Source organism: Medicago sativa, chromosome 2, assembly GCF_051527215.1.
Source record: "Medicago sativa cultivar Bolivia chromosome 2, Bolivia_mono, whole genome shotgun sequence".
Classification (NCBI taxonomy): domain Eukaryota; kingdom Viridiplantae; phylum Streptophyta; class Magnoliopsida; order Fabales; family Fabaceae; genus Medicago; species Medicago sativa.
Genome location: NC_140750.1, coordinates 47,141,165 through 47,164,938, shown reverse-complemented (window position 1 = coordinate 47,164,938; position 23,774 = coordinate 47,141,165). Strand labels below are relative to the sequence as shown.

Sequence of the window (23,774 nt, the reverse complement as noted above, 5' to 3'; positions counted from 1 at the left end):
TGTAGTATTCTCACAACGGATCAATCCAATATAAATATTACTCCTAATATTTATATCTATGTGAAGACTTGATAACTCTTTATCCATGATTTGTGAGATGTGATCATCAGTCTACCCACATAATAGTCTCTATGCTTTAATGATATCTCACTTCTCAATAAAGCTTGACTACGGATACTTTTAGAATAGTTTCCTTATGTTTAACGGGGTCTCACAATTAAGTTATATTTAATGTTCCATTAAACGGACTAACTATTCTAGGGACTTTATTATTTTGAAACAAAACAAAATCAACAAAGAAACGCCTTATAATTTATATTTTCACAATATATATTTATATCAATATCATGATACAAAGCCAAACCCAATCAATATAGATTGGCTATTAGGGCTTACTCCAACATTTAGTCCCTGAAACTGACCAACAAAGTTTACATTCAGGGACTATTTTGCAATTTCTCTGCATTCAGGGACTAAAGTGACTACTCATTTCCTATTCAGGGACTACAGTTACTAATTCCCCTTTTTCTTTTTTATAGAAATTAAAGGTCTCTTTTGTCTGGACGTGGTGGTGTTATATTACATGTCTTGGATATAATAAAGTACCATGAGTTTGGTTAAAATAATCTATAATAAAATAGTCTATAATGATGTATTAAAGTATTTATATATATGCTCTAAGACCATATCTAAATTATCTCTGAGTTTTTTTGTGTGTGTTGGTTGTTGGGTTTCTTATACCCTCTTCATTCTTCAGTGATGTCTTTGTCTTTGAATGGGACGTCGTCGCTTGACTGTGTTTCTGCTATTAGGTCTGGGAGGTTTGATTGGAAGCTCCGGGTAAGGGTTGTCAGGATCTAGGAGGTGACTGGTCATGGTGTTTCTGATGACGTTTCTTCCCTTGAAATTATTTTGGTTGATGAATTTGTAAGTTCTCCTGACTGTGCTTTTTTGAATCATCATTTGTTCTTGGATATTTGTTTGCTTTTGTGTTTGGTTATAGATTTTATTTGATCGAATGTGATTTCCATGGTTAGGGGGATCAAATTCAGGCAACAGTTTTGAGGAGGTTGGTGTCTTTGTTTAGGGATATCTTGGTTGAAGGCGAGGTGTATCAGATGTCTTTTTTCTCTATGTTGCCTAACGTTGGATCACTGTTGTGCACTTCCCATCGTTATAAATTGCTCTTCGATTTAAGAACTGTTGTCTGTCCTGCTATTGGGTTTTCCATACCCACCTATGGTTTATCTATTGCTTCTGGTCATGATATTTCCAGCATTAGTGGTCAATACCCTTATTTGATTGGTAAGTGTCGCTTGTATGTCATGTTTTTTTAGACATTTTTTTGTGTGCTTTGTTTGGGCTTTGCTTAATTAAAACTATTAAAATTATAGATGTTTGCGGTCTCGTGGTTGGCGTATCCGCGGGGGAAAATATAGATCTGGATGGAGTCATGACTAAAATGGTTCTTGTTGATTTGGTTGATGAAAGGTCCTTGTTTTTTGTTTTTTGTTCTTTGACTTGGTCTTGTGTGGTTCTATTTTGCTTATTTTTTGTGTCTTGTTCCATTTAAAATAGCTACAAGTTTCGGTGTGTTCTTTTTAGGCTGCACGCTGATGAATTTCAAGGGTTGCTTCGTTCTGCTTGGGAGGGACTGCCCATAGTTATCTTGCAGTTCGTTCGTGTCTCAAATAGTGATGGTAATTGCCTTTGTTCATTTGTTTAATGGTTTTGTTTTGTTTAATAGTTGATTCTTGATTGTTTCATGCTTGATTTATTTACCTTAGAGATTCGTACTTTGCGGCTTGTTGATGGTGTGAGCCGGATTTTTTTAAATCCTGCAGTAGCGGAGTTTGGTCAGATGAAAGTCAGGTATTTTCTTTTCGTTTTCATCCCTGAAATTCTTTGTGGGTCTTTTGTTGTGCCTTGGTCTATTTTTTTTGTCTTATTGTGATCGTTGTTTGTTTAGGTTATCTTGTAATGGTGGCAATAACAAGGATTTTAGTTGGGGAAAAAATTACATGGGAGGATATTCGAGTGGTGCTGATGTGGTTAGGAAATATCCAAGGAAAACTTTGTTTTAGTTGAGTACATGTGTGGAGACTGGTGTTTTCCTTGTGGTTGGAAAGATTGTTCAGGATCTTGAAAGTGAGGCATGGTGGTTTCCTGTTTGTAAGTGTGGACGGGTTATGCATCTCTTCGATGGATCATACTACTGTTATCAATGTTGTCTCAGGATATTTGATGTTGTCCCAAAGTATGTTTTGTTGTCTTTTATGTGTTGTTCCGTTGTGTGGCTCAATTTTTTTTATCGTGTTGTTTATCTTTTTTGTTGTTTATTTGGGTTAGGGTGAAGGGAAGGGTTGTTGTTGACGATGGAACTGGGGTTGCTATTTTTTTTTTGTTCGAGGATGCTGTGTCTAACATGGTTGTGAGGTTGCCCGGTCATGTTGTTGATGGTTCGAAGGTTGGGATTCCTCTCCTTTGTTGTTGTTTCGTTCTGTCTGGATTTTTCCTATTATTATGACGTTTTTTGTTCTTTTGCTTTGAAGAGGATCAAGGTTCACAAAAATCCTTACCTTTTGTTGCCTTCTAAGGATGATGTTGCTTTTAAGGTGCGAGTCCCTTCCCATCAACAGGGGTCTAGCTGTCGGGTTTATGATGGAGAACATATATTTTTATCTAGTGTTTCAATGGATGACATAATTTCTCTTGGTTTCAATTACACTCCATCTAAGGTATTGTTCTGTTGATTTTTGATTGTTGTTGTATACCGTTGTGTATCGTGTTTTTCTCATGGGTGTGTTTACTGTTGCCATGTTTTTTGTTTCCTTGCAAGCATTGCCTTTTTCTGACCCATGTTTTTCCCCTGGTCTCCGCTTGAAATTGGTGAAGTTTCTACTTTGGATGGTGTTGATGATTGCTTGTACGTTGATGACGAGGATGTTTAACCACTGCGCTGCAACTTTGCCCCTCTTCTGAACTCTGGTATTTTGGCTGGCAGGAGAAGCCTGTATTTCGGTTGAAGTGCCTTAGAGTCCTGTTCGTTGTGCCTTTTTTTGTTGGTTGATGGAGGCTTCGTTTGGCTATTGGTGTTTTGAGGAATTTTTTTTTCTCGTGTGTGTTGTAACATTTTATTTAATCTTCGTCCTGTTCTTCTAGATACAATCTACGTTGGATGTGTTCGATTGTCCTTGGTCATCTGTAATCTTCGGTTTTTTCTATTGGGCATGTTTTTGGTTATCTTGTTATATGTACCACCGCTATAATAGATCGAAGAAGATATTGATGTATATATTGGCTGTTGCTCTGTAGTCGTTTGATTTCGGTCTTGTGAAATTGGTTTTTTGGTTGGAATGAGTTTGTCTATTGCTCCACTGTGTGTGTCCTGAGTTAGAGGATGCGTGGCTTTAGTCTTTTATGACTGAAATTCGTTTTCCCTTCTGATCCCTTTTCTTTTAGATTTTTTGGTTTGATTTTTGAAAACTGGTTTATTTTAGATTTATCGTGGATGAATTGTGCGATGATTTTGGTTTCTTTTATTAAATAGGAAAATATTTAATTTATTGACAAAGAAGCTAAGGCAATCTACCAACTTAAATTGAGTGCTTTGATGGATGCAAATTAATGAAGTTTCATTGAGTTGGGTAATGAGTTATGTCAGTACTTGTCGAACTAAGTAGTAAAAATTAGTTTAAAATCCAAGAAACAGTTGTATCATAATTGTTAAATCTACCTTATAAGGAAAAAAAAATTTGCGACGGCGTACTAAGAGCATCTCCAATGGGAGAACTAATTTTGGTTCCTTAAGCTATTTTTTGTGGCTCCAAATTGCCACATTACACCCATGCAACCACTAAGCAATTTGAACCAATTTTACTACAATACTGAATAAAATAAGCAACCTGTAATTGATTCCACCAATTATATTTTTTTATTCTCACTTAAGTTTGATACACCTAAACATACCTTAATTTTTTTTTTATTTTCTCCAATACTGAATAAAATAAGCAACCTGTAATTGATTCCACCAATTGTATTTTTTTATTCTCAGTTAAGTTTGATACACCCAAACATTCCTTAATTTTTTTTTTTATTTTCGTTGGACATCCTCCGCTTTCTATCCACCCAACCTTTATTTCTCTCTAGAACTATCCCCCTTCATTTTTCTTTCCCCATCACCATGGAACACCATGTTTCAAACCCACCCATGTTTTCCTTTTCGTTCTGTTAAACAATCCCCGCCCACTCTCAATCAAAACCAAAATAATTTATCCCAAAATCAATTTATTTCCCCACTTCAATGCAAAAACCCTCGCACAAAGCTTGTTCTCATTGTCCTTCAATGCTAAATTTGTTTGTGTGGTTGGTTGTTTATTGAAATTTTATATGTTTTTATATCCCTGAACTATGGTTTTGAAAGGAATTATGTTTTCGTGTAGCTGGGCCATTCTAATGTGATTTTTAATCATGAAAGGGTGAGTTCATTCGTGCGTTGGTTGATAGGATAGTTTGCTGTCTTATTTCATAGTAGGTTATGTTCTATATTTGTAGAGCTAGGTGGCTATATGTTGAGATATGTGCCAAACGATATGCTCTATCTAACATCCCATGTAAAAAATATGTATAAGTATAAGTGGTTCACTTCTATCAGTTTAGTGTGTTGTGTTGCATTCTTTACTGGGTTATACATGTTTGGGTTTCTATCGTATTCATGGACCATGTTCAAGTTGAAGTACGTAGGGCTTACTCTAAAATTAGAAGTACCAAACGTATCGAGAAATTGCGTTTGAAGAGGAAGCGTACTTTGGATGGATACAACGGTTTGATATATCATATCTTCCACTGTTTTTTTTCTGTTCATTTGAAATGGGTTTTTCAACACGTTTGCCTTTCATGTTGAAGAATTATCATTTTATTGTGTGATTTTAAATTTTAATTGAACAAGTCATTGTTTTTTATTTTATAGAGGTTGCTGAGCTGGTTCCTCCCCATACTGATGCTCGGAGAGTCAGGCGTGGGTGTAAGTTTTGTATATTTTATGTTCAATTGTCAATCTTTCGGTTTTTTTTTGGCTTATTTTGAATGCTCTATAGTATTTTCTGAATTTGATTTTTTGTGATTTATTTAATGTCGTTTGTCAGTGAGGACTGTTGGGGGAGACGCTGTTAGTGGTGGTGAGTTTGTCGGTTCTTGTTATCCATACACTCGCCTTCAAATAGGTTTCAATTTTTTTTTTGTCTTTTTATTTACTCTTTGATCACTGAACCTTCGTGTTTTGTAATTTTTTTGTTGTGGTTTATGCTTATTATTCAGTTGTTTTAATATAAATTGTTTTTTTCCTTAGTTCTTACTGCTCATAATGATCCGTACATCTTATCGCATGTTCGATTTGATCCTCAGCTATTTGGAATATTTTACAATGCTGAAAACAACGGTGAATATATCCTGTTTCAAGTTTTTTGTTGTTGCTGTTGCGTTTAGTTTTCTTGAATGCGGTTTTTAACCGTTGTTATGTTTTGTTTAGAAGTTTTGGATGTTGGGGATATGACAACTGTTTGCAAGTCTTGTGGTGCTTTGGTGTGGTTTGGAGAACGATCTTCAAAGGGGGATACCTATGTTTCTCCCGATGTATCTATTTGTTGCATGAAAGGCAATGTTTCTCTTTCTTTGATGGAAACACCTCCACAGTTACTTTTAGATTTGTTCGCGAGTGTTGATCCTAGAAGCATGAATTTTTTTTCTCATATGAGGCTTTACAACAATATGTTTTCGTTCACGTCTCTTGGGGGTGATGTGCGGTCTAATATGCAAATTGGACGTGGTCCACCGCATTTTGTGATGGCTAGACAAAATTATCATTGTATTGGAAGTTTGTTGCCTGCCGATGGAGAGGAAGGCCAAAGTTTGCTCAACTTTATATTTATGACACTGAGAATGAGGTTTCTAATCGTTTGTCACACTTAAGGTTTGTTGTTTCTGATTTTATAGTTTTTTATATTTTAATTGTTTGTTCGTGTTTGACTTGTATTTATTATTATCTTGCATGTTAATGATGGCTTTGCCTTTTCCAGTTTTTCTGTTTTTATTGTCTTTTAGGAAGTTTTTCTGCTCATTTTATATCTAATTTTGAATTATTTTATCGATTCTTTGGTGTTTTTACTGTATTATTATTTCATTTTTTTCGTACATTACGGTGTGCCCTGTGGTTTCTTCCTGCTTTTTGTGTTTACCATATCACTAATGTTATTTATTAAACCTGGTGTTTTTATTTTCCCAGTGGTACCTCTTCCGGTGATTCTTTGGATCCATCGTTGGTTTTGGATTTGGGTAGGATGCTTGATCAATGTAATGAGTTAGTGAAGTCATTTCGCATGGCCAAGGATTTTATACAGACCAATCAGGGTGTTCCTGTTAGGTTGCGTTTGTTTCGTAATAAGAATTACGATGCTAGAACTTATAACATGCCAGGTGTTGACGAGGTTGCTGCTTTGATTGTTGGTGATTTTTATAGTTCAGAGGAGGGTAGGGATATTGTTGTTCACGATAGGGGTGAAGGTTTGAGGAGAATCCATGAAACTCACAAGAAATATATTCCTCTTCAGTATCCATTATTATTTCCTTATGGTGAGGATCAGTATGATGAAAATATTCCTTTGCAAAGACATACCTCTTCTAGAAGTGTAAAGAAACGTGTGCGTGTGACGTTGAGGGAATTCATTACCTATAGGTTACAGGAGAGGGTGGAAGAGACTTCTATTCTATTTGATGGGAAGAAGCATTTTCAACAATTTGATGTTGGCTTGTATTCAATGATTGAGAATCAGAGGCTTTCATTTGTTAGGCAGAATCAAGGTACTATACGATCTAATTTCTTAAGAGGTATTGAAGAAGCTATTGATCGTGGGGATGTCGAGGGGTCTTCTATTGGTTCTCGTATAGTCTTGCCTTCTTCTTTCACTGGCGGTAGGAGGTACATGTTTGACAATTGTCAGGATGCCATGGCGATTTGCAAAAGGTGTGGATATCCAGATTTATTTTTGACGGTTACCTGTAATCCAAAGTGGTTGGAGATTGAGCGCCACTTGGCAAAGTCTGGAAATTCTGCGCCTTATAGACCGGATATCAGCTGTAGAGTTTTTAGGTTGAAGTTGGATGAAATGATGAATGATTTTAAAACTGGTGTTTTCTTTGGGAAGGTTATTGCAGGTTGGTTCGTGTTCATTTGTATTTATATTGTTATTATGTTTCTTGTTTGGGGTGTTGTTAGGATTTACTTATGTCCTTATTGTTAGGTACTTACACTATAGAGTTTCAGAAGCGTGGTTTGCCACACGCACATATCTTGTTGTGGTTGGATATGCTGCGAATAAATTGACACCACCTTCGATGATTGATTCGGTTATATGTGCAGAGTTGCCAGATAAGAACTTGTTTCCTAAACTTTATTCTATTGTTACTAATTTCATGGTTCATGGTCCTTGTGGTGATAGGATGAAGGGCTGTCCTTGCATGAAAAATGAGATTTGCTCTAAGTTTTACCCAAAGAAGTTTTCATCGAAGACGTATTTTGATGAAAATGGATACCCAATATATAAACGTAGGGATACCGGTGCAGTTGTTAAAAAGAAAGGAATAGAGTTGGATAATCGAAGCGTTGTTCCGTACAATCCTGTTTTGATAATGAAGTACCAAGCTCATGTGAATATTGAGTTTTGCAATAAGGGAAACTGCATTAAGTACCTTTTCAAGTATATAAATAAGGGTGTTGACCGGGTGACTGCTATGTTTCGTCTTGGTAGTCATGATTGTATTGATGAGATAAAGCAGTATTATGATTGTCGGTACTTATCACCTTCAGAGTCTATATGGCGGATCTATGGATTTGATATTCATCATGGATGGCCACCAGTTCAACGTTTGACCTTTCATCTTGATGGCCAACAGTCTGTTGTGTTCAATGATAAAGAGAAATTGGATAGTGTTCATGATGATAGGGCCAAACCGCAAGTGCACGGCCTATCGAAGTAATAGTAGTAAGTAGAGTATCGTTCCGCTAGGGAGTTGGTCAATCTAATTAACTTTTAGAAAGTGATTAGAGGAGAAATAAATAAGAAGTTGGAGAGTGCAGTTTTTGAAAGTAAATAACAATAATATTAAAAAGCCTCGGGATCATTGGTTCATCATAATAACGAATCTTTTCACAAGCAAGCCTTAAACTTATAATTATACGTTAATCTTAATTACTAAGGACAAGTTTCTCTTTAGCATATCACAGCTCCTCTCGAAGTCAGTGAGTGTATCCCTCCAACAACCACACCTATTCTCATGGGTGATCGCCTTTGGGACCCTTGAAGATCGAAACTTTATGTGTCCCAAGGTTAGCTAGACTATTCTCATGTTTCGCAAACCTTGTCTAAATTCACTTGTTCGGATATCAAAGCTCCGCGTTCGCTTTATGAATTGATGGATGGCCACCAGTTCAACGTTTGACCTTTCATCTTGATGGCCAACAGTCTGTTGTGTTCAATGATAAAGAGAAATTGGATAGTGTTCATGACAGGGCTATCGGGAGAAATACCATGTTTCTTGCATGGATGGAGGCAAATAAGATATTTGAACATGGTCGTTCGTTAACTTACATGCAGTTTCCTTTTTCTTTTGTTTATCATGTTGATTTGCATGAATGGAGGCCTTGTCAGAGGGGTGAGTCGATTGGAAGGTTGACTTTTATTCCTCCGAGCACCTGTGAGCTGTATTATCTCAGGCTGTTGTTGAATGTTCAGGTTGGATGTACAAGTTACGAGGATATTAAAAGGGTTGGGGATCATCCGTATCTTACGTTCCATGATGCTTGTGCTGCCTTGGGTTTATTAGCTGATGATAGGGAGTTCATAGATGGTATCAATGAGATAGCGTTGCTGGGTTCTGGCTCAACCATATGTTGGAGCTTTGTAAGGTGTTTGTTGTCTAATTCAATGGGTGATCCTCTCAGGGTGTGGGAACAAACTTGGGAGACTGTCTGACGGGATTCAATACCAGAGACATCTTGCTTTGAAAAAACCTCGTAAGCGTTGTTTGTTTTATTTGGTTATTTGATTTTATAATTTTTTTAATGCTTCCTGATTATTTAAAATTAATTATTTTAATCAGAATTGATTATTTCCCCGGAGAATTTGAAGATATTGACTTTGGTCGAAATTTACAAGTTGTTGCGTTTGAATGAGAAAAAATTGTCTGATTATGATTTCATGCCGAAGATTCCTGGATCTGATGCTGCTATTTTTGAAAATGTGATTCTTCTTAATGAATTATTGATAGGGCCAAACCGCAAGTGCACGGCCTATCGAAGTAATAGTAGTAAGTAAAAGTATCGTTCCGCTAGGGAGTTGTTCAACTTAATTAACTTTTAGTGAATGATTAGAGGAGAGAAAGTTAGAAAAATGGAGTTTTATTGCTGAAGATAAAAACAATAATAATAAAGGGCCTCGGGATCATTGGTTCATCATAATGACGAATCCTTCACTAGACAAGACCTAAACATCTAATTTCATGGTTTACACACTAATTTCTAAAGACTGGTTTCCCTTAGCCCCTCACCTTTCCGATGAAAGTCCGGTGAGAGTTTACTTCTAGCAACCAAGCCTATTTCGCTGACATGATTACTAGAAGATGCATAGAGGATTGAAACTACTATTTGTCTCAATAATTGCAAAGACTATTTCACTGTTTTGCAATTATTGTCTAGATTCACTTGTTCCAACATCAAGACTCCGCTCTCGCTTTATGAATTGATGTTTGGGATGATGGATTAACGATTATCAAACCCTCCGCTTTCGCTTCCACAGTTTGATAATTGTTAATCCACGTTAAGACGGTGAATCTAGATTAGAAATTAGTGTTACATAGAAATTAGGGTTTAGGTTTGTTTTGTTTAGGATTGAGTCATTAGACTCCCCAATAATCCCAAGACGAAGAAGTCTACTCACTCATGTTCATCCTAGACATGGGGGAAGAAGAGAGATAAATAGTACAATAAATTGCAACGAAAGTAAAAAGTAAATAAAGACTTTTTATTGAAATAATACTTGAAATAAACAAAGTAAAAGGTGAATGTTTATGGTGGAGAGCTACTCTATTTATAGCTTTACAATCGACTTAGAAACTAAGCAACTAAAAGGGTAAAACAGTAAAGCTGCAACAGGGTAACTTGTGCCCGAAGAAAAAGCAGCAAAAGGGGCTTCTGGAGGTGGCACGGCCGTGCCACATGTTGGCACTGGCCGTGCCAAGCTTCTGACTTGGTGGGAACATATTTTTGTTCCGTATCTTCGTATTTTCGCACTGTATTTGCTCCAGTCCTCTTTCTTTTGCTTCAAGACACCTTCCACCATATATTCGTTCCTAAAATAAAATAAAAGACAATTTAAAGTAAAATATTCTAAAAGGAAATAAAATGCAATATAATTAAATCAAATCTTATTTAAAACTAAACTAAATAAAGCATTAAATTAGACTATCTATGACTCATCAAACTCCCCCACACTTGAATCTTTGCTTGTCCTCAAGCAAAAGGCAACAGACATAGCAGCACAAAAGATTATTATGGCAATATTAAGAACACATGTCTCAAAAGAAAGGCTTTTCTTCAAGTACACTAATTACAATTTCAAATACTTCTCATGAACCTATTCTACCCAACATCAAGTCTCAAGTGAGTGTGTGTGTGCAGTCCAACCCTTTTCTTGCTCCTGTATAAGACATATATTATGAGGAATAGGTTCTATCCTTAGTGCTAAAGTAATCGAGAAAAGTCCTTTCTTCATTTCATATAAGAGTGATGGGAATTTAAGTTAAAATTAGATTAGATTAACAATTAAGCACAAGGGGCTGCAGATGCTTAGGGGCTATCTATCCTCGTAGGAAGTCTTCTCGGATGTAATTGTCCTTTCCCCCTAGATTCAAAATCACCCTAAGCAGTGCTGCAAAATTATTATTTGTTTCATCTCCGCGTAGGAAGTCTTTTTGGATGTAATTGTCCTTTCCCCCTAGCATTGATGAATTTGTTTCACTTTAGGTTCAAATTAGGGAGTCACCACCACAATTAGGAAGTTAGGGATTGTCCTTTCCCCCACATGTTGGTGCCATTCTCCCGCCCCATTTAACTTTAACAATTAAAGAATATAACAATAAGGCACAATTGATTAATTTCCCACACAAACTTATACTACTTTTACTCTTAAGACTTTAAAGGGTCTAAGTTAACACTAAAGCTAGAACGTGTTCCTTAAAATACCTATTCATACATTTGCTCAAGGATTGCAACCGAGTGCTTTTCTCATTGGAGAATTTCACAATAAAACATGATATGGGTATAGCAAGAACATAAGAAACACAAGAAACTACTTTCATGTACAAGAAACAACCTTTAAAGAAGAGACAAAACAAAAAATTTTATGCCATATTTTGCATTAAAAACAAGCTACTAATCATGCCTCTTGCTATAAAAACAAAACAAAAGAATAAAGTTCAAGGGAGTTTGGGAACACTACGACTCTAGACACTTTATTAGGCCCCCCCACACTTAGGGGAAGCATTGTCCTCAATGATTCAAAGAAAAAGAAATTAAAAGAGAAGAAGTAGAAGAAGAAGAAAGAAGGAGTAGAAGAAGAGTAGTAGAGAGAGAAGAAGGGAAGAGAGGAAGAGGAAAGCTCACATGTTATTGAGGTCCATAAGGAGGACCTTGAAGTTGGAGGTGTTGCATCATCCGACGGAGCATCTCATTATTTTCATCATTGACACGGTTGCCCCTTTGAACGTCATTGCGAAGGCCGGAGATCTCAACACCTTGCCTTTGTTGCTCGGTGCTCATCCTCTCGATTTCATTGTGAATCCATGTCCATCTTTGATTTTCATTAAGCTCACCGGCTTCATGGCCATGGTGCCCCTCTTGGTGCAAGTTAGCACCGTCTCCTTCATCATGGTGCAAGTTAGCACCTTCTCCCTCATCATCATCTTGCTCACCAAGAACCTGCACATCATTAACATACAACCAATTTTCTTCCACCTCGGTGGTAGTCCGAGATGGGTTAGACAATAAAAACATGATTGGTACATTTAGCTTAAGTTGGTAATGAAGGGGTGGACGATGTTTGATGAAATTCATAGCAATAAGGGTTTCTATGTTAAGCCTATTGTTTCCCTCAATTGGTTTGATCCCCTCATCTTCACCCACTCCAAAACACCTAGCTATATATGTAATGATGCCACCCACCACTATGTCTCCTCTATCGGCCGGTCTAGTACCGACAAAGTCTAGGTGATCAATCAAATAAAAACAAGTATTGACGGGGTGGTTGTAGAGCATTGCCAATAACATGAACAACTCATCGGTTCTAGTGTTTCCTAGCTCGGTTCTACCCCAAATAGTGCAAGCCATTACCCTCTGAAGGTACCTAAGTACGGGGTTGTGAATGTTGCTAGCTTTGTTCGCCCTAGGGACGTATTTGTTAAGACCGATGATTTGTTTCCAAAAGGCAGCTGGGTCATAGTTAGCCGGTTTTAGACTAGGATCCCAATGATCATGAATATATCCTTCATTTGCAAAACCTAAGGCCTCACAAAAGTGCTGAAGTGACATGTCATAATCAATATTCATTAACCGGAAAACAACTCTATGGTTAGGGTTATCATAATCCAACTTATCTTTGGTAAAATCTATTGAGCTCAAGGATTCATAAGTGAAATTTTCATAACCCCGCATAGGTTTCAGCAAATCAGTCCATCCTAACTTTCCTATCAGCCTAGAAACAACATCAAAAAGCTCTAGCACATCCAAAGTATTGGGATCAGGATAACGAGAAGGATGCAAGTGTTTAGAGATTAGATTTTTATACCTGTCCCTTTGCTTGTTGTTTTTGAACTGGATCCCATGATTCTTCACTTGGGCTTGCTTCTTTGGGGGAGGTCCTCCTTGAGAGCTTGCTGGTTCTTTACCACTTCTTCTTGAAGCCATTGACCCTTGTTGGAATTGGTTTTGAAGGTTTAAGGTGTGAGAAGATTTTTGGTGGAAAGGATTGGTTTAGGGTTGGGGTTGATGTTTAAGGAAGGTTTGTTGGTTTGGATATGGAGATTGGTTAAGGTTTTGTGGTGTTTGGGTTAGGTTTTGAAAGATTAGGGTTTTGGTGAATTATGAGTTTGGATGGATGAAAGATGTTTTTGATTGGTGGTTTTTGTTTTGGATAAAGTTTGTGGTTGATTAGTGAAAGAATTGAGTGATTTGGTTAAGATTTGAGGGAGATATGGTGGTTTGAAGGTTTGAAGGTTATGGAGGTTTAGAGAGAAGTTTGAAAGATGAAAGAGGGTTGTTGTTTGTGAATGAGGAAGAAGAAAGAAAAATTTGTGGATATATGGGGTGTAGAGGTCGGGCACGGCCGTGCCACCTATTGGCACGGGCCGTGCCATCTTTCTGACTTCCATCTTCATTTTTTTCTTCAAAAACTTGGCACGGCCGTGCCAAGCCTAGCACGGGCCGTGCCACCTTTCTGGTCTTGGGGGCTTCAGAATTTTTCAATTTCTCGATTTTTTTCGAATCACACTTGGACAATTACCTACAAAACAACTTAAAACAAAGAAAAACAAAACAAAAGCGATTAAATGCGTGGGTTGCCTCCCATGAAGCGCTCTTTTAATGTCATTAGCTTGACGGTTAGAAAGAGTCCTTATAATGGATCAAAGATATCATATTGTGTAGATGACGCTATAAAACGTTCTTTCACAATATGATCGTTAAACATGCAACAAGAGTAAAGAGCGGGACCCTTCATAACATTTTCCAACTCGTATCCTACCATTTGATCACTCACTTGAAAGACTATCCTACCAAGTTTAACATCAATTAGAGCTCCCGCAGATGCGAGGAAAGGTCTACCTAGGATTATAGGGACGTCATCGTCCTCTTCAATGTCAACGACTACAAAATCAGTGGGGATGTATATCCCCTCTATCTTAATAGGTATGTCCTCGACAAATCCTACAAGTTTCATGGTAGAACGGTCAGCTAACTTTAATTCCATTTCGGTAGGTTTCAACTCTCCTATCCCTATCCTTTTAAGAAGAGACAAAGGCAGCAAACTAACACTAGCTCCTAAGTCACATAAGGCTTTGTTTATGGTTTCATTCCCAATTTCACACGGTATGGCAAAGCTACCTGGATCTCTAAGCTTAGGGGGTGCTTCTTGGATGATTGCACTAGTTTCCTTAGCCAAGGCTATTGTCTCATTATGCTCTATAGCCCTTTTCTTTGAAAAAATTTCCTTTAAAAACTTGGCATATAGAGGCATCCTAGACAAAGCTTCAGCCAAGGGAAGTTTTATGCAAATCTTCCTAAGTATGTTAACAAATTTTTCAAACTTACCCTCTAGTTTAAGCTTTTCAGGATTTAAGGGGGATGGAGTTTTGTTTTCTTCAAGTGGTTTTGCTTCTTCTATCACAACTTTATCACCTAAGGGCTTGACATTTTCTTTCCCAATGTTTTTAACCTTAGCAAAAGTTTCGCCTAACTTACTACCCCCAAAAGATATGACATTAACTTGGGCTTTGGGATTGGCTTCGGTTTGACCAGGGAAGATTCCCGGTGTTTGGGAAGAGGTAGCCACTTGTTGGGCTATTTGAGCGATTTGAGTTTCAAGCATTTTAGAGTGAGTAGCAATAGAATCAACCTTGGTATTGAGCTTGGAAAGAGAATCATTCAGAAATCCAGTTTGGTTTTTAAGTTCTTGAAGTTGTTTGGTTTAGTTGGCAATAGAGTTTTCCAACAAAATTTCCAAATTGGATTTCTGAGTGAATCTTTGGTTGTTTGCATAACCAGGTGGTGCTACTTGTCCATAGGGATTTTGGTTTTTATAAAAATTTTGATTTTGTCGCATCCCTTGGTTGTATTGAGCATAATTCATTTGCTCAACACCATTAATAGCACTACCTAGTTGGCAATCAACACCAGCATGACCAGTTATACCACATATTTCACAAGAAGGAGTAGAAGCAGAATTGATAGCACTAACATTGAGTTTTTCAAGTTTTTCAGTTAGTGTATCAATTTTAGAAGCAAGGTGGTCATAGTTAGAGACTTCGTACATACCTGCCTCCTTTTTGGAGGATGAAGAACTAGTGGTGGCTCTCTCGTCGGTCCATTTGTAATGATTTTGAGCCATGTCTTCAATCAAGGCGTACGCCTCCGTGTAGTTCTTGTTCATAAGTGCTCCACCTGCAGCTGCATCAACAGACATCTTAGTGGTATAAGACAAGCCATTATAAAAAGTGTGGACTATAAGCCACTTCTCTAGGCCATGGTGGGGACAAAGTCTTAGCATTTCTTTGAAACGCTCCCACGCATCATAGAGAGATTCCCCATCTTTTTGGTTGAACCGCGTAATTTGGTCTCTAAGTTTAGCGGTTTTAGATGGTGGAAAGAAACGGGCAAGGAATGCTTGCCTCATCTGATCCCATGAAGTAATGGAACCGACTTCGAGGGAATGGAACCAAGCGCTAGCTCTATCCCTTAAGGAAAAGGGAAAGAGATGAAGTCTTACGTCTTCTTGGTTCTCCTTCATGGTTCCACTAATTCGTAGGAAAACAGAGATGTGAAGATTGGGATCCTCAGTGGGGGATCCCGAGAATTGGTTTTGCTGCACCAAGTTAAGTAGGGCAGGCTTAATTTCAAAATTGTCATCCTCAACCGTTTGGTACACAATAATAGCTTGTGGCTCAGCCGTAGACGGCGTTGCATACTCTTTGAGAGTGCGATTGGCCATGGCGGTGTTATTTTGTGCTGCTCTCCTTCTTCTATGTAAGAACCTTTCGATCTCGGGTATGAATACCGCTTGATTTCTAGTTCTTCGCATAAAAGGTTGAGAACCCAAGAAGTTAACGATAACAGAAAAATAAAAAGTTAAAAATAAAAAGAAAAGAGAAAGAAGAAAGAATTCTAATCACAAAGAAAAAGCTAATTAAATTAGTTAACTCCCCGGCAATGGCGCCAAAAACTTGATAGGGTCAAACCGCAAGTGCACGGCCTATCGAAGTAATAGTAGTAAGTAAGAGTATCGTTCCGCAAGGGAGTTGTTCAACTTAATTAACTTTTAGTGAATGATAAGAGGAGAGAAAGTTAGAAAAAGGGAGTTTTATTGCTGAAGATAAAAACAATAATAATAAAGGGCCTCGGGATCATTGGTTCATCATAATGACGAATCCTTCACTAGACAAGACCTAAACATCTAATTTCATGGTTTACACACTAATTTCTAAAGACCAGTTTCCCTTAGCCCCTCACCTTTCTGATGAAAGTCCGGTGGGCGTTTACTTCTAGCAACCAAGCCTATTTCGCTGACATGATTACTAGAAGATGCATAGAGGATTGAAACTACTATTTGTCTCAATAATTGCAAAGACTATTTCACTGTTTTGCAATTATTGTCTAGATTCACTTGTTCCAACATCAAGACTCCGCTCTCGCTTTATGAATTGATGTTTGGGATGATGGATTAACGATTATCAAACCCTCCGCTTTCGCTTCCACAGTTTGATAATTGTTAATCCACGTTAAGACGGTGAATCTAGATTAGAAATTAGTGTTACATAGAAATTAGGGTTTAGGTTTGTTTTGTTTAGGATTGAGTCATTAGACTCCCCAATAATCCAAAGACGAAGAAGTCTACTCACTCATGTTCATCGTAGACATGGGGGAAGAAGATAGATAAACAGTAAAATAAATTGCAACGAAAGTAAAAAGGAAATAAAGACTTTTTATTGAAATAATACTTGAAATAAACAAAGTAAAAGGTGAATGTTTATGGTGGAGAGCTACTCTATTTATAGCTTTACAATCGACTTAGAAACTAAGCAACTAAAAGGGTAAAACAGTAAAGCTGCAACAGGGTAACTTGGGCCCGAAGAAAAAGCAGCAAAAGGGGCTTCTGGTGGTGGCACGGCCGTGCCACATGTTGGCACTGGCCGTGCCAAGCTTCTGACTTGGTGGGAACATATTTTTGTTCCGTATCTTCGTATTTTCGCACTGTATTTGCTCCAGTCCTCTTTCTTTTGCTCCAAGACACCTTCCACCATATATTCGTTCCTAAAATAAAATAAAAGACAATTTAAAGTAAAATATTCTAAAAGGAAATAAAATGCAATATAATTAAATCAAATCTTATTTAAAACTAAACTAAATAAAGCATTAAATTAGACTATCTATGACTCATCAATTATCCTATGATAAGGATGAGATGTCAAATTTGCATGGTGTACATTTTAGAAATCTGAATTCTGTACAATTGAATGCGTATAACCGAAATATGGATTCTGTTGATAATGATCTTGGCAAGATGTTTTTTGTTGACGGATATGGAGGTACTGGTAAGATTTACTTATGGAAGGCTCTGTCTTATCGTTTTCGCAGCGAAGGAAGGATTGTCCTTAATGTTGCCTCCAGTGGTATTGCGGCTCTTTTGCTTCCTGGTGACAGGACTGCGCATTCTCAGTTTTCTATTCCAATGAGGCTAGATGAAGAGTCATGCTGTAAGATTCCTTAGGTGGGTCATAAGGCTGATTTGTTACGTGGTGCAGCATTGATGATATGGGATGAGGCTCCAATGATGAACAAGTTGGCCTTTGAGGCGTTCGATAAGACTCTGCAGGATATCATGACGCCGGATTGTGGTGACGGTGATGAGGAGGTCTTGATGCCTATTTTTGGTGGGAAGACAGTTGTGTTTGGGGGCGATTTTCGTCAAATATTGCCCGTTGTTCCAAGGGTAATCGTGCTGATATCGCTCATGCAACGATGAATTCATCTAAACTTTGGCAAAACTGTAATGTGTTGAGATTAACTGCAAACATGAGATTGAGTGTTAATGGTGGCACCGGTGACGTCGAAGCAATTAGGCAATTTGCTGATTGGATTTTGAAGATTGGTGATGGTAGTATTGGTGAATCTGATGATGGTCAAGCAGATGTCAAAATTCCGCAGGACATAGTCATGCAGAATTCCTCCGATCACATTGGGGATATTGTTAGCGTTATATATCCAGATTTGTTACAGAATATGTCAAGATTGGACTTTGGAAGTTGTTGATAGGGTAAATGATTATGTTATGTCTCTGATACCAGGGGACAAGAAGGAGTACCTTAGTTGTGATTCTGTGTGTCAGTCCGATGTGGATGTTGATGTCGATCGAAGGTGGTTAACTACTGAGTTTTTGAATGACATCAAGTGTTCTGGGATGCCAAATCATAGGCTTTGTTTCAAGTTAGGTGTTCCTGTTATGCTTTTGAGGAATATTGACATCTCATCCGGATTATGTAACGGGGCTCGACTAACAATTTTTCATCTTGGTAGACATGTCATTGGCGCACAAGTTATTTCAGGTGCTCATTCTGGAGAGAAAGCATTCATACAAAGAATGAATTTGATACCATCTGATTCAAGCTGTTCGATTATTTTTCAGAGGCGACAATTTCCATTGAGTTTGTGTTTTGCCATGACCATGAATAAAAGTCATGGACAAACATTGTCACATGTTGGATTATACTTGCCTAGGCCTGTTTTTTCTCATGGACAACTTTATGTTGCGGTATCTCGTGTCCAGAGCAGGAGTGGGATGAAAATTTTGATTAGCGATGATGATGGTCGTTTGTCGTCCGTGACAAAAAACATTGTGTACCCCGAGGTCTTTCAGAAGATTTTAGTTTCATATAGCACTTAGTTGCACTACATGTGGTTCGCTTAGTTTTTTTGTGGTATGTTATGTGAACCTAGATGTGTCTGAACTGGTGAAGTTAATTTAGTTTTGTAATTTAAGATAAAGAGGCTAATTATTTGGGTTGTATGAATCAATTATAATTATTATTTATGCATATGTTTTTTTACTGTATTATATTTATTCGAGGGTTGTACCGCGTGTTCCTGTCTAGCTTCCTACTATATATATATATATATATATATATATATATATATATATATATATATATATATATATATATATATATATATATATTGTGTTTTACGGGGCCATTGTGGTGTTGTCTAGGGGTTAGTCTCCATTCTCAAGGATTGATTTGAGTGAGCTGTAGTAATGGATGTTAGACTCCCCTCCTAATGCAACCTGCCATGTCCAAACCATTATGGAAATAGAAATTGTTTATTGCCAAAATCACATGTAGATTTTTCTGTATACGTGGCCTTGCAGAGAAATTAAATTTTAAGTATTTTAATAATATTATATTTATTTAGGTGTAGTGATTAATGATATTATTCAATGCTATAGGAGCAGTTTACACTATAAAAGAAACATTTGTAGTAATCTACTCAAACAATCTACAACTTTGTTTGTCCCTGAGTAATAATTTTGTTTTCTATCTCCTCTCCTTTTTGCTTCAGCATGACTCTCTTTCAAGGGCTTGAGGCCGAGTATGTATCAGCTTGTCAGGTTGTTCGATTGTCTGGACAGGTTCTCACATTTTCTTGTATTTAAATGTTTGTGGTTCGAATGTTTTTATTTGTAGTCCATGCAACAGTTTTTATATGATTTTCCTTTCTTGTTTTTTGAGTTTATTTTTGCCGTGGATATACTTTAACGTGAATTTTTTTGTTGTTCTGCTGCAGTCGTATGCAGAGGTGGATCCAGGTTTTGTGGTTAAGTATTACAATGAATTGAAATGTGATTGGTATGTCATTAAAGACAAGGGTTGTTCCCATAAAATTGGCCTCAACATGGACTACGATAATCCTCTTATATGCAGTGGATGGAATGAACTGAAGGAATTTTACTGTTTTCAGGATGATGTTGTTGTTGAATTTTCGTATTTTGGTAAAAACTTATTTGGCATGAGATCTTTCGGTAAGCTTACATCTACCGAAGAAGTTCCTTCCTTCCACAGTCGAAGTGGTAATCCTTTTGAAACATTTTGCTTTGATGTTCAACTAACTCGAACAAATTTCCACAAAATGGATTTGGTATGTTCTATTCCTATCATATTTTTAGGCTGGTTCCTTTTTTCCGATGTTATCCAGGCTCTATGTTTGTTTATTAATATATTTCTGTTATTGTTTTTTGTAGAAAATGGATAGTAAACTACAGACCTTTCTTGGTGATTTTGATTTCCAATATCTCATTATTTGTGGTGATAATGGCTTGAAGGAATACGCTCTTCCTCTTGACACAGGAGATTTGTCGCTGCTTAAGTTTACTTGTCCATTGAAGGAATTTTGCTCAATCAACAACATTGGGGTGGACGATGTTGTTCGTTTCAAGTTTCAGATTAACTCTCCTGTGTGTAGGTGTCACGTTTATAAGATATTTAATTGAGCTGTACTTTTGTATTGTATTGTTGCTTTTAACCTTGTTTTCGAATTTTCGTTGTTTGGGTATGATTCGTGCGTTCGTTATTTGGGTAGGATTTGTGGGTTAATCTTTATTGTGATGACATTATTATTGGTCACCTATTTTCTATTATATTGTATTGTATTATTAAGATACGTTAATTATTCAATGTACGTAAAAAGTTTTATTTTACTTATAAATGTGATTGAATAGAGAATAAATTAATGTCTTCGTCGTCCTATTCAAAGACAAAAAAACATCTTCGTTGTATTAATTAAATTTTTTTTTGGGATATGATTATTGATAATCTCTTAATAATCTATTGATAACTTTGAAAGAAATTTTTATAGAAGCAAACACAACTTTCTAAGTTGATTGAATAGCTAATGTATTTGATTTGCAAATGTGACCAGATATTTTAATTATTCAATGAACTTGTTTTTTTTTTTTTTGAAGGAATTATTCAATGAACTTAAAATGTTGTTTTTTGTTTGTGAATGTGACCGGATGGACTATGAATAACTTTTACATCTTCGAAGAAATTTTTTTATAGTTCTTTTTTAATGTTTGTTGAATTATTCAAAATTTTCAGATGGTCTGGGAACTTACCCCATCCGGTCACTATTACAAGCAAAAAACTGCTTTTTAGGTTTATTGAATGAATGATGTATGTGGTCTATATTATTGATCACATACATCACTCATTCAATGAACTTAAAAAGTAGTGTTTTGCTTATAATAGTGACCGGAGAGAATATAAGATAATTAAATATAAAAATTAAAAAGAAACAGTCTGTATGTGGCAATTTGTCTTGCGGATTGATGGGCAGGCGTGTCTGCAGGGCGTTTGTTCAGGTCGCAGGCAATATTGCACTGTTGGAGGTAATTAAATATAGGTAATAATAGTCTACTCAATGCTTACTTATCTATGTGAGATTTCCCTTTCTTTTCGTTTTCGGCATCTTTTACACTGTGTTGTCAACTCATTCACTCCCCTGTCATTGTAATCTAATAGTCTAATTTTATTTCTTATATGAATGATAGCCTAGCAGTCTTCTTTTTTACTGTCCTTTACTATAACCATCGTTTTTCACTGTGTTTGGTTAGCACGCTTTAGTGTATTATATTTATTCGAGGGTTTTGCTTCCCTGTGTACCGCGTGTTCCTGTCTAGATTCCTACTATATATATATATATATATATATATATATATATATATATATATATATATATATATATATATATATATATATATATATATATATTGTGTTTTACGGTGCCATTGTGGTGTTGTCTAGGGGTTAGTCTCCATTCTCAAGGATTGATTTGAGTGAGCTGTAGTAATGGATGTTAGACTCCCCTCCTAATGCAACCTGCCATGTCCAAACCATTATGGAAATAGAAATTGTTTATTGCCAAAATCACATGTAGATTTTTCTGTATACGTGGCCTTGCAGAGAAATTAAATTTTAAGTATTTTAATAATATTATATTTATTTAGGTGTGGTGATTAATGATATTATTCAATGCTGTAGGAGCAGTTTACACTATAAAAGAAACATTTGTAGTAATCTACTCAAACAATCTACAACTTTGTTTGTCCCTGAGTAATAATTTTGTTTTCTATCTCCTCTCCTTTTTGCTTCAGCATGGCTCTCTTTCAAGGGCTTGAGGCCGAGTATGTATCAGCTTGTCAGGTTGTTCGATTGTCTGGACATGTTCTCACATTTTCTTGTATTTAAATGTTTATGGTTCGAATGTTTTTATTTGTAGTCCATGCAGCAATTTTTATATGATTTTCCTTTCTTCTTTTTTGAGTTTATTTTTGTCGTGGATATACTTTGACGTGAATTTTTTTGTTGTTCTGCTGCAGTCGTATGCAGAGGTGGATCCAGGTTTTGTGGTTAAGTATTACAATGAATTGAAATGTGATTGGTATGTCATTAAAGACAAGGGTTGTTCCCATAAAATTGGCCTCAACATGGACTACGATAATCCTCTTATATGCAGTGGATGGAATGAACTGAAGGAATTTTACTGTTTTCAGGATGATGTTGTTGTTGAATTTTCGTATTTTGGTAAAAACTTATTTGGCATGAGATCTTTCGGTAAGCTTACATCTACCGAAGAAGTTCCTTCCTTCCACAGTCGAAGTGGTAATCCTTTTGAAACATTTTGCTTTGATGTTCAACTAACTCGAACAAATTTCCACAAAATGGATTTGGTATGTTCTATTCCTATCATATTTTTAGGCTGGTTCCTTTTTTCCGATGTTATCCAGGCTCTATGTTTGTTTATTAATATATTTCTGTTATTGTTTTTTGTAGAAAATGGATAGTAAACTACAGACCTTTCTTGGTGATTTTGATTTCCAATATCTCATTATTTGTGGTGATAATGGCTTGAAGGAATACGCTCTTCCTCTTGACACAGGAGATTTGTCGCTGCTTAAGTTTACTTGTCCATTGAAGGAATTTTGCTCAATCAACAACATTGGGGTGGACGATGTTGTTCGTTTCAAGTTTCAGATTAACTCTCCTGTGTGTAGGTGTCACGTTTATAAGATATTTAATTGAGCTGTACTTTTGTATTGTATTGTTGCTTTTAACCTTGTTTTCGAATTTTCGTTGTTTGGGTATGATTCGTGCGTTCGTTATTTGGGTAGGATTTGTGGGTTAATCTTTATTGTGATGACATTATTATTGGTCACCTATTTTCTATTATATTGTATTGTATTATTAAGATACGTTAATTATTCAATGTACGTAAAAAGTTTTATTTTACTTATAAATGTGATTGAATAGAGAATAAATTAATGTCTTCGTCGTCCTATTCAAAGACAAAAAAACATCTTCGTTGTATTAATTAAATTTTTTTTTGGGATATGATTATTGATAATCTCTTAATAATCTATTGATAACTTTGAAAGAAATTTTTATAGAAGCAAACACAACTTTCTAAGTTGATTGAATAGCTAATGTATTTGATTTGCAAATGTGACCAGATATTTTAATTATTCAATGAACTTGTTTTTTTTTTTTGAAGGAATTATTCAATGAACTTAAAATGTTGTTTTTTGTTTGTGAATGTGACCGGATGGACTATGAATAACTTTTACATCTTCGAAGAAATTTTTTTATAGTTCTTTTTTAATGTTTGTTGAATTATTCAAAATTTTCAGATGGTCTGGGAACTTACCCCATCCGGTCACTATTACAAGCAAAAAACTGCTTTTTAGGTTTATTGAATGAATGATGTATGTGGTCTATATTATTGATCACATACATCACTCATTCAATGAACTTAAAAAGTAGTGTTTTGCTTATAATAGTGACCGGAGAGAATATAAGATAATTAAATATAAAAATTAAAAAGAAACAGTCTGTATGTGGCAATTTGT

At 36.3% G+C, this 23,774-nt stretch overlaps 1 protein-coding gene, 1 non-coding gene and 1 pseudogene across 2 annotated transcripts; all 3 read left to right on the top strand.

Moving 5' to 3' along the window:
- The first annotated feature begins 759 nt into the window (after positions 1-759).
- Positions 760-3,070, top strand: LOC146946960 (uncharacterized). Its single transcript, XM_085748343.1, has 10 exons — positions 760-840; positions 1,038-1,305; positions 1,395-1,491; positions 1,606-1,700; positions 1,788-1,872; positions 1,970-2,051; positions 2,139-2,257; positions 2,350-2,467; positions 2,553-2,738; positions 3,005-3,070. Exons 1-10 carry the CDS (start codon positions 760-762, stop codon positions 3,068-3,070), a joined length of 1,197 nt encoding a protein of 398 aa, XP_085604469.1.
- Positions 3,071-5,071: 2,001 nt separating this feature from the next.
- Positions 5,072-18,758, top strand: LOC146946958 (uncharacterized; annotated as a pseudogene).
- LOC146946959 (small nucleolar RNA R71) lies at positions 15,340-15,446 on the top strand. The gene has a single exon (XR_015029409.1). It is a non-coding gene; the product is annotated as a small nucleolar RNA R71 (small nucleolar RNA).
- Positions 18,759-23,774: the final 5,016 nt, after the last annotated feature.

Excerpts from the sequence above, each read along its gene's own strand:
- LOC146946960 (XM_085748343.1), top strand. The coding sequence starts at position 760 with ATGTCTTTGTCTTTGAATGGGACGTCGTCGCTTGACTGTGTTTCTGCT. Across the intron at positions 2,052-2,138 it reads ATTCGAGTGGTGCTGATGTG|GATCTTGAAAGTGAGGCATG; the intron begins GTTAGGAAATAT and ends AAGATTGTTCAG. Across the intron at positions 2,468-2,552 it reads ATGTTGTTGATGGTTCGAAG|AGGATCAAGGTTCACAAAAA; the intron begins GTTGGGATTCCT and ends TTTGCTTTGAAG.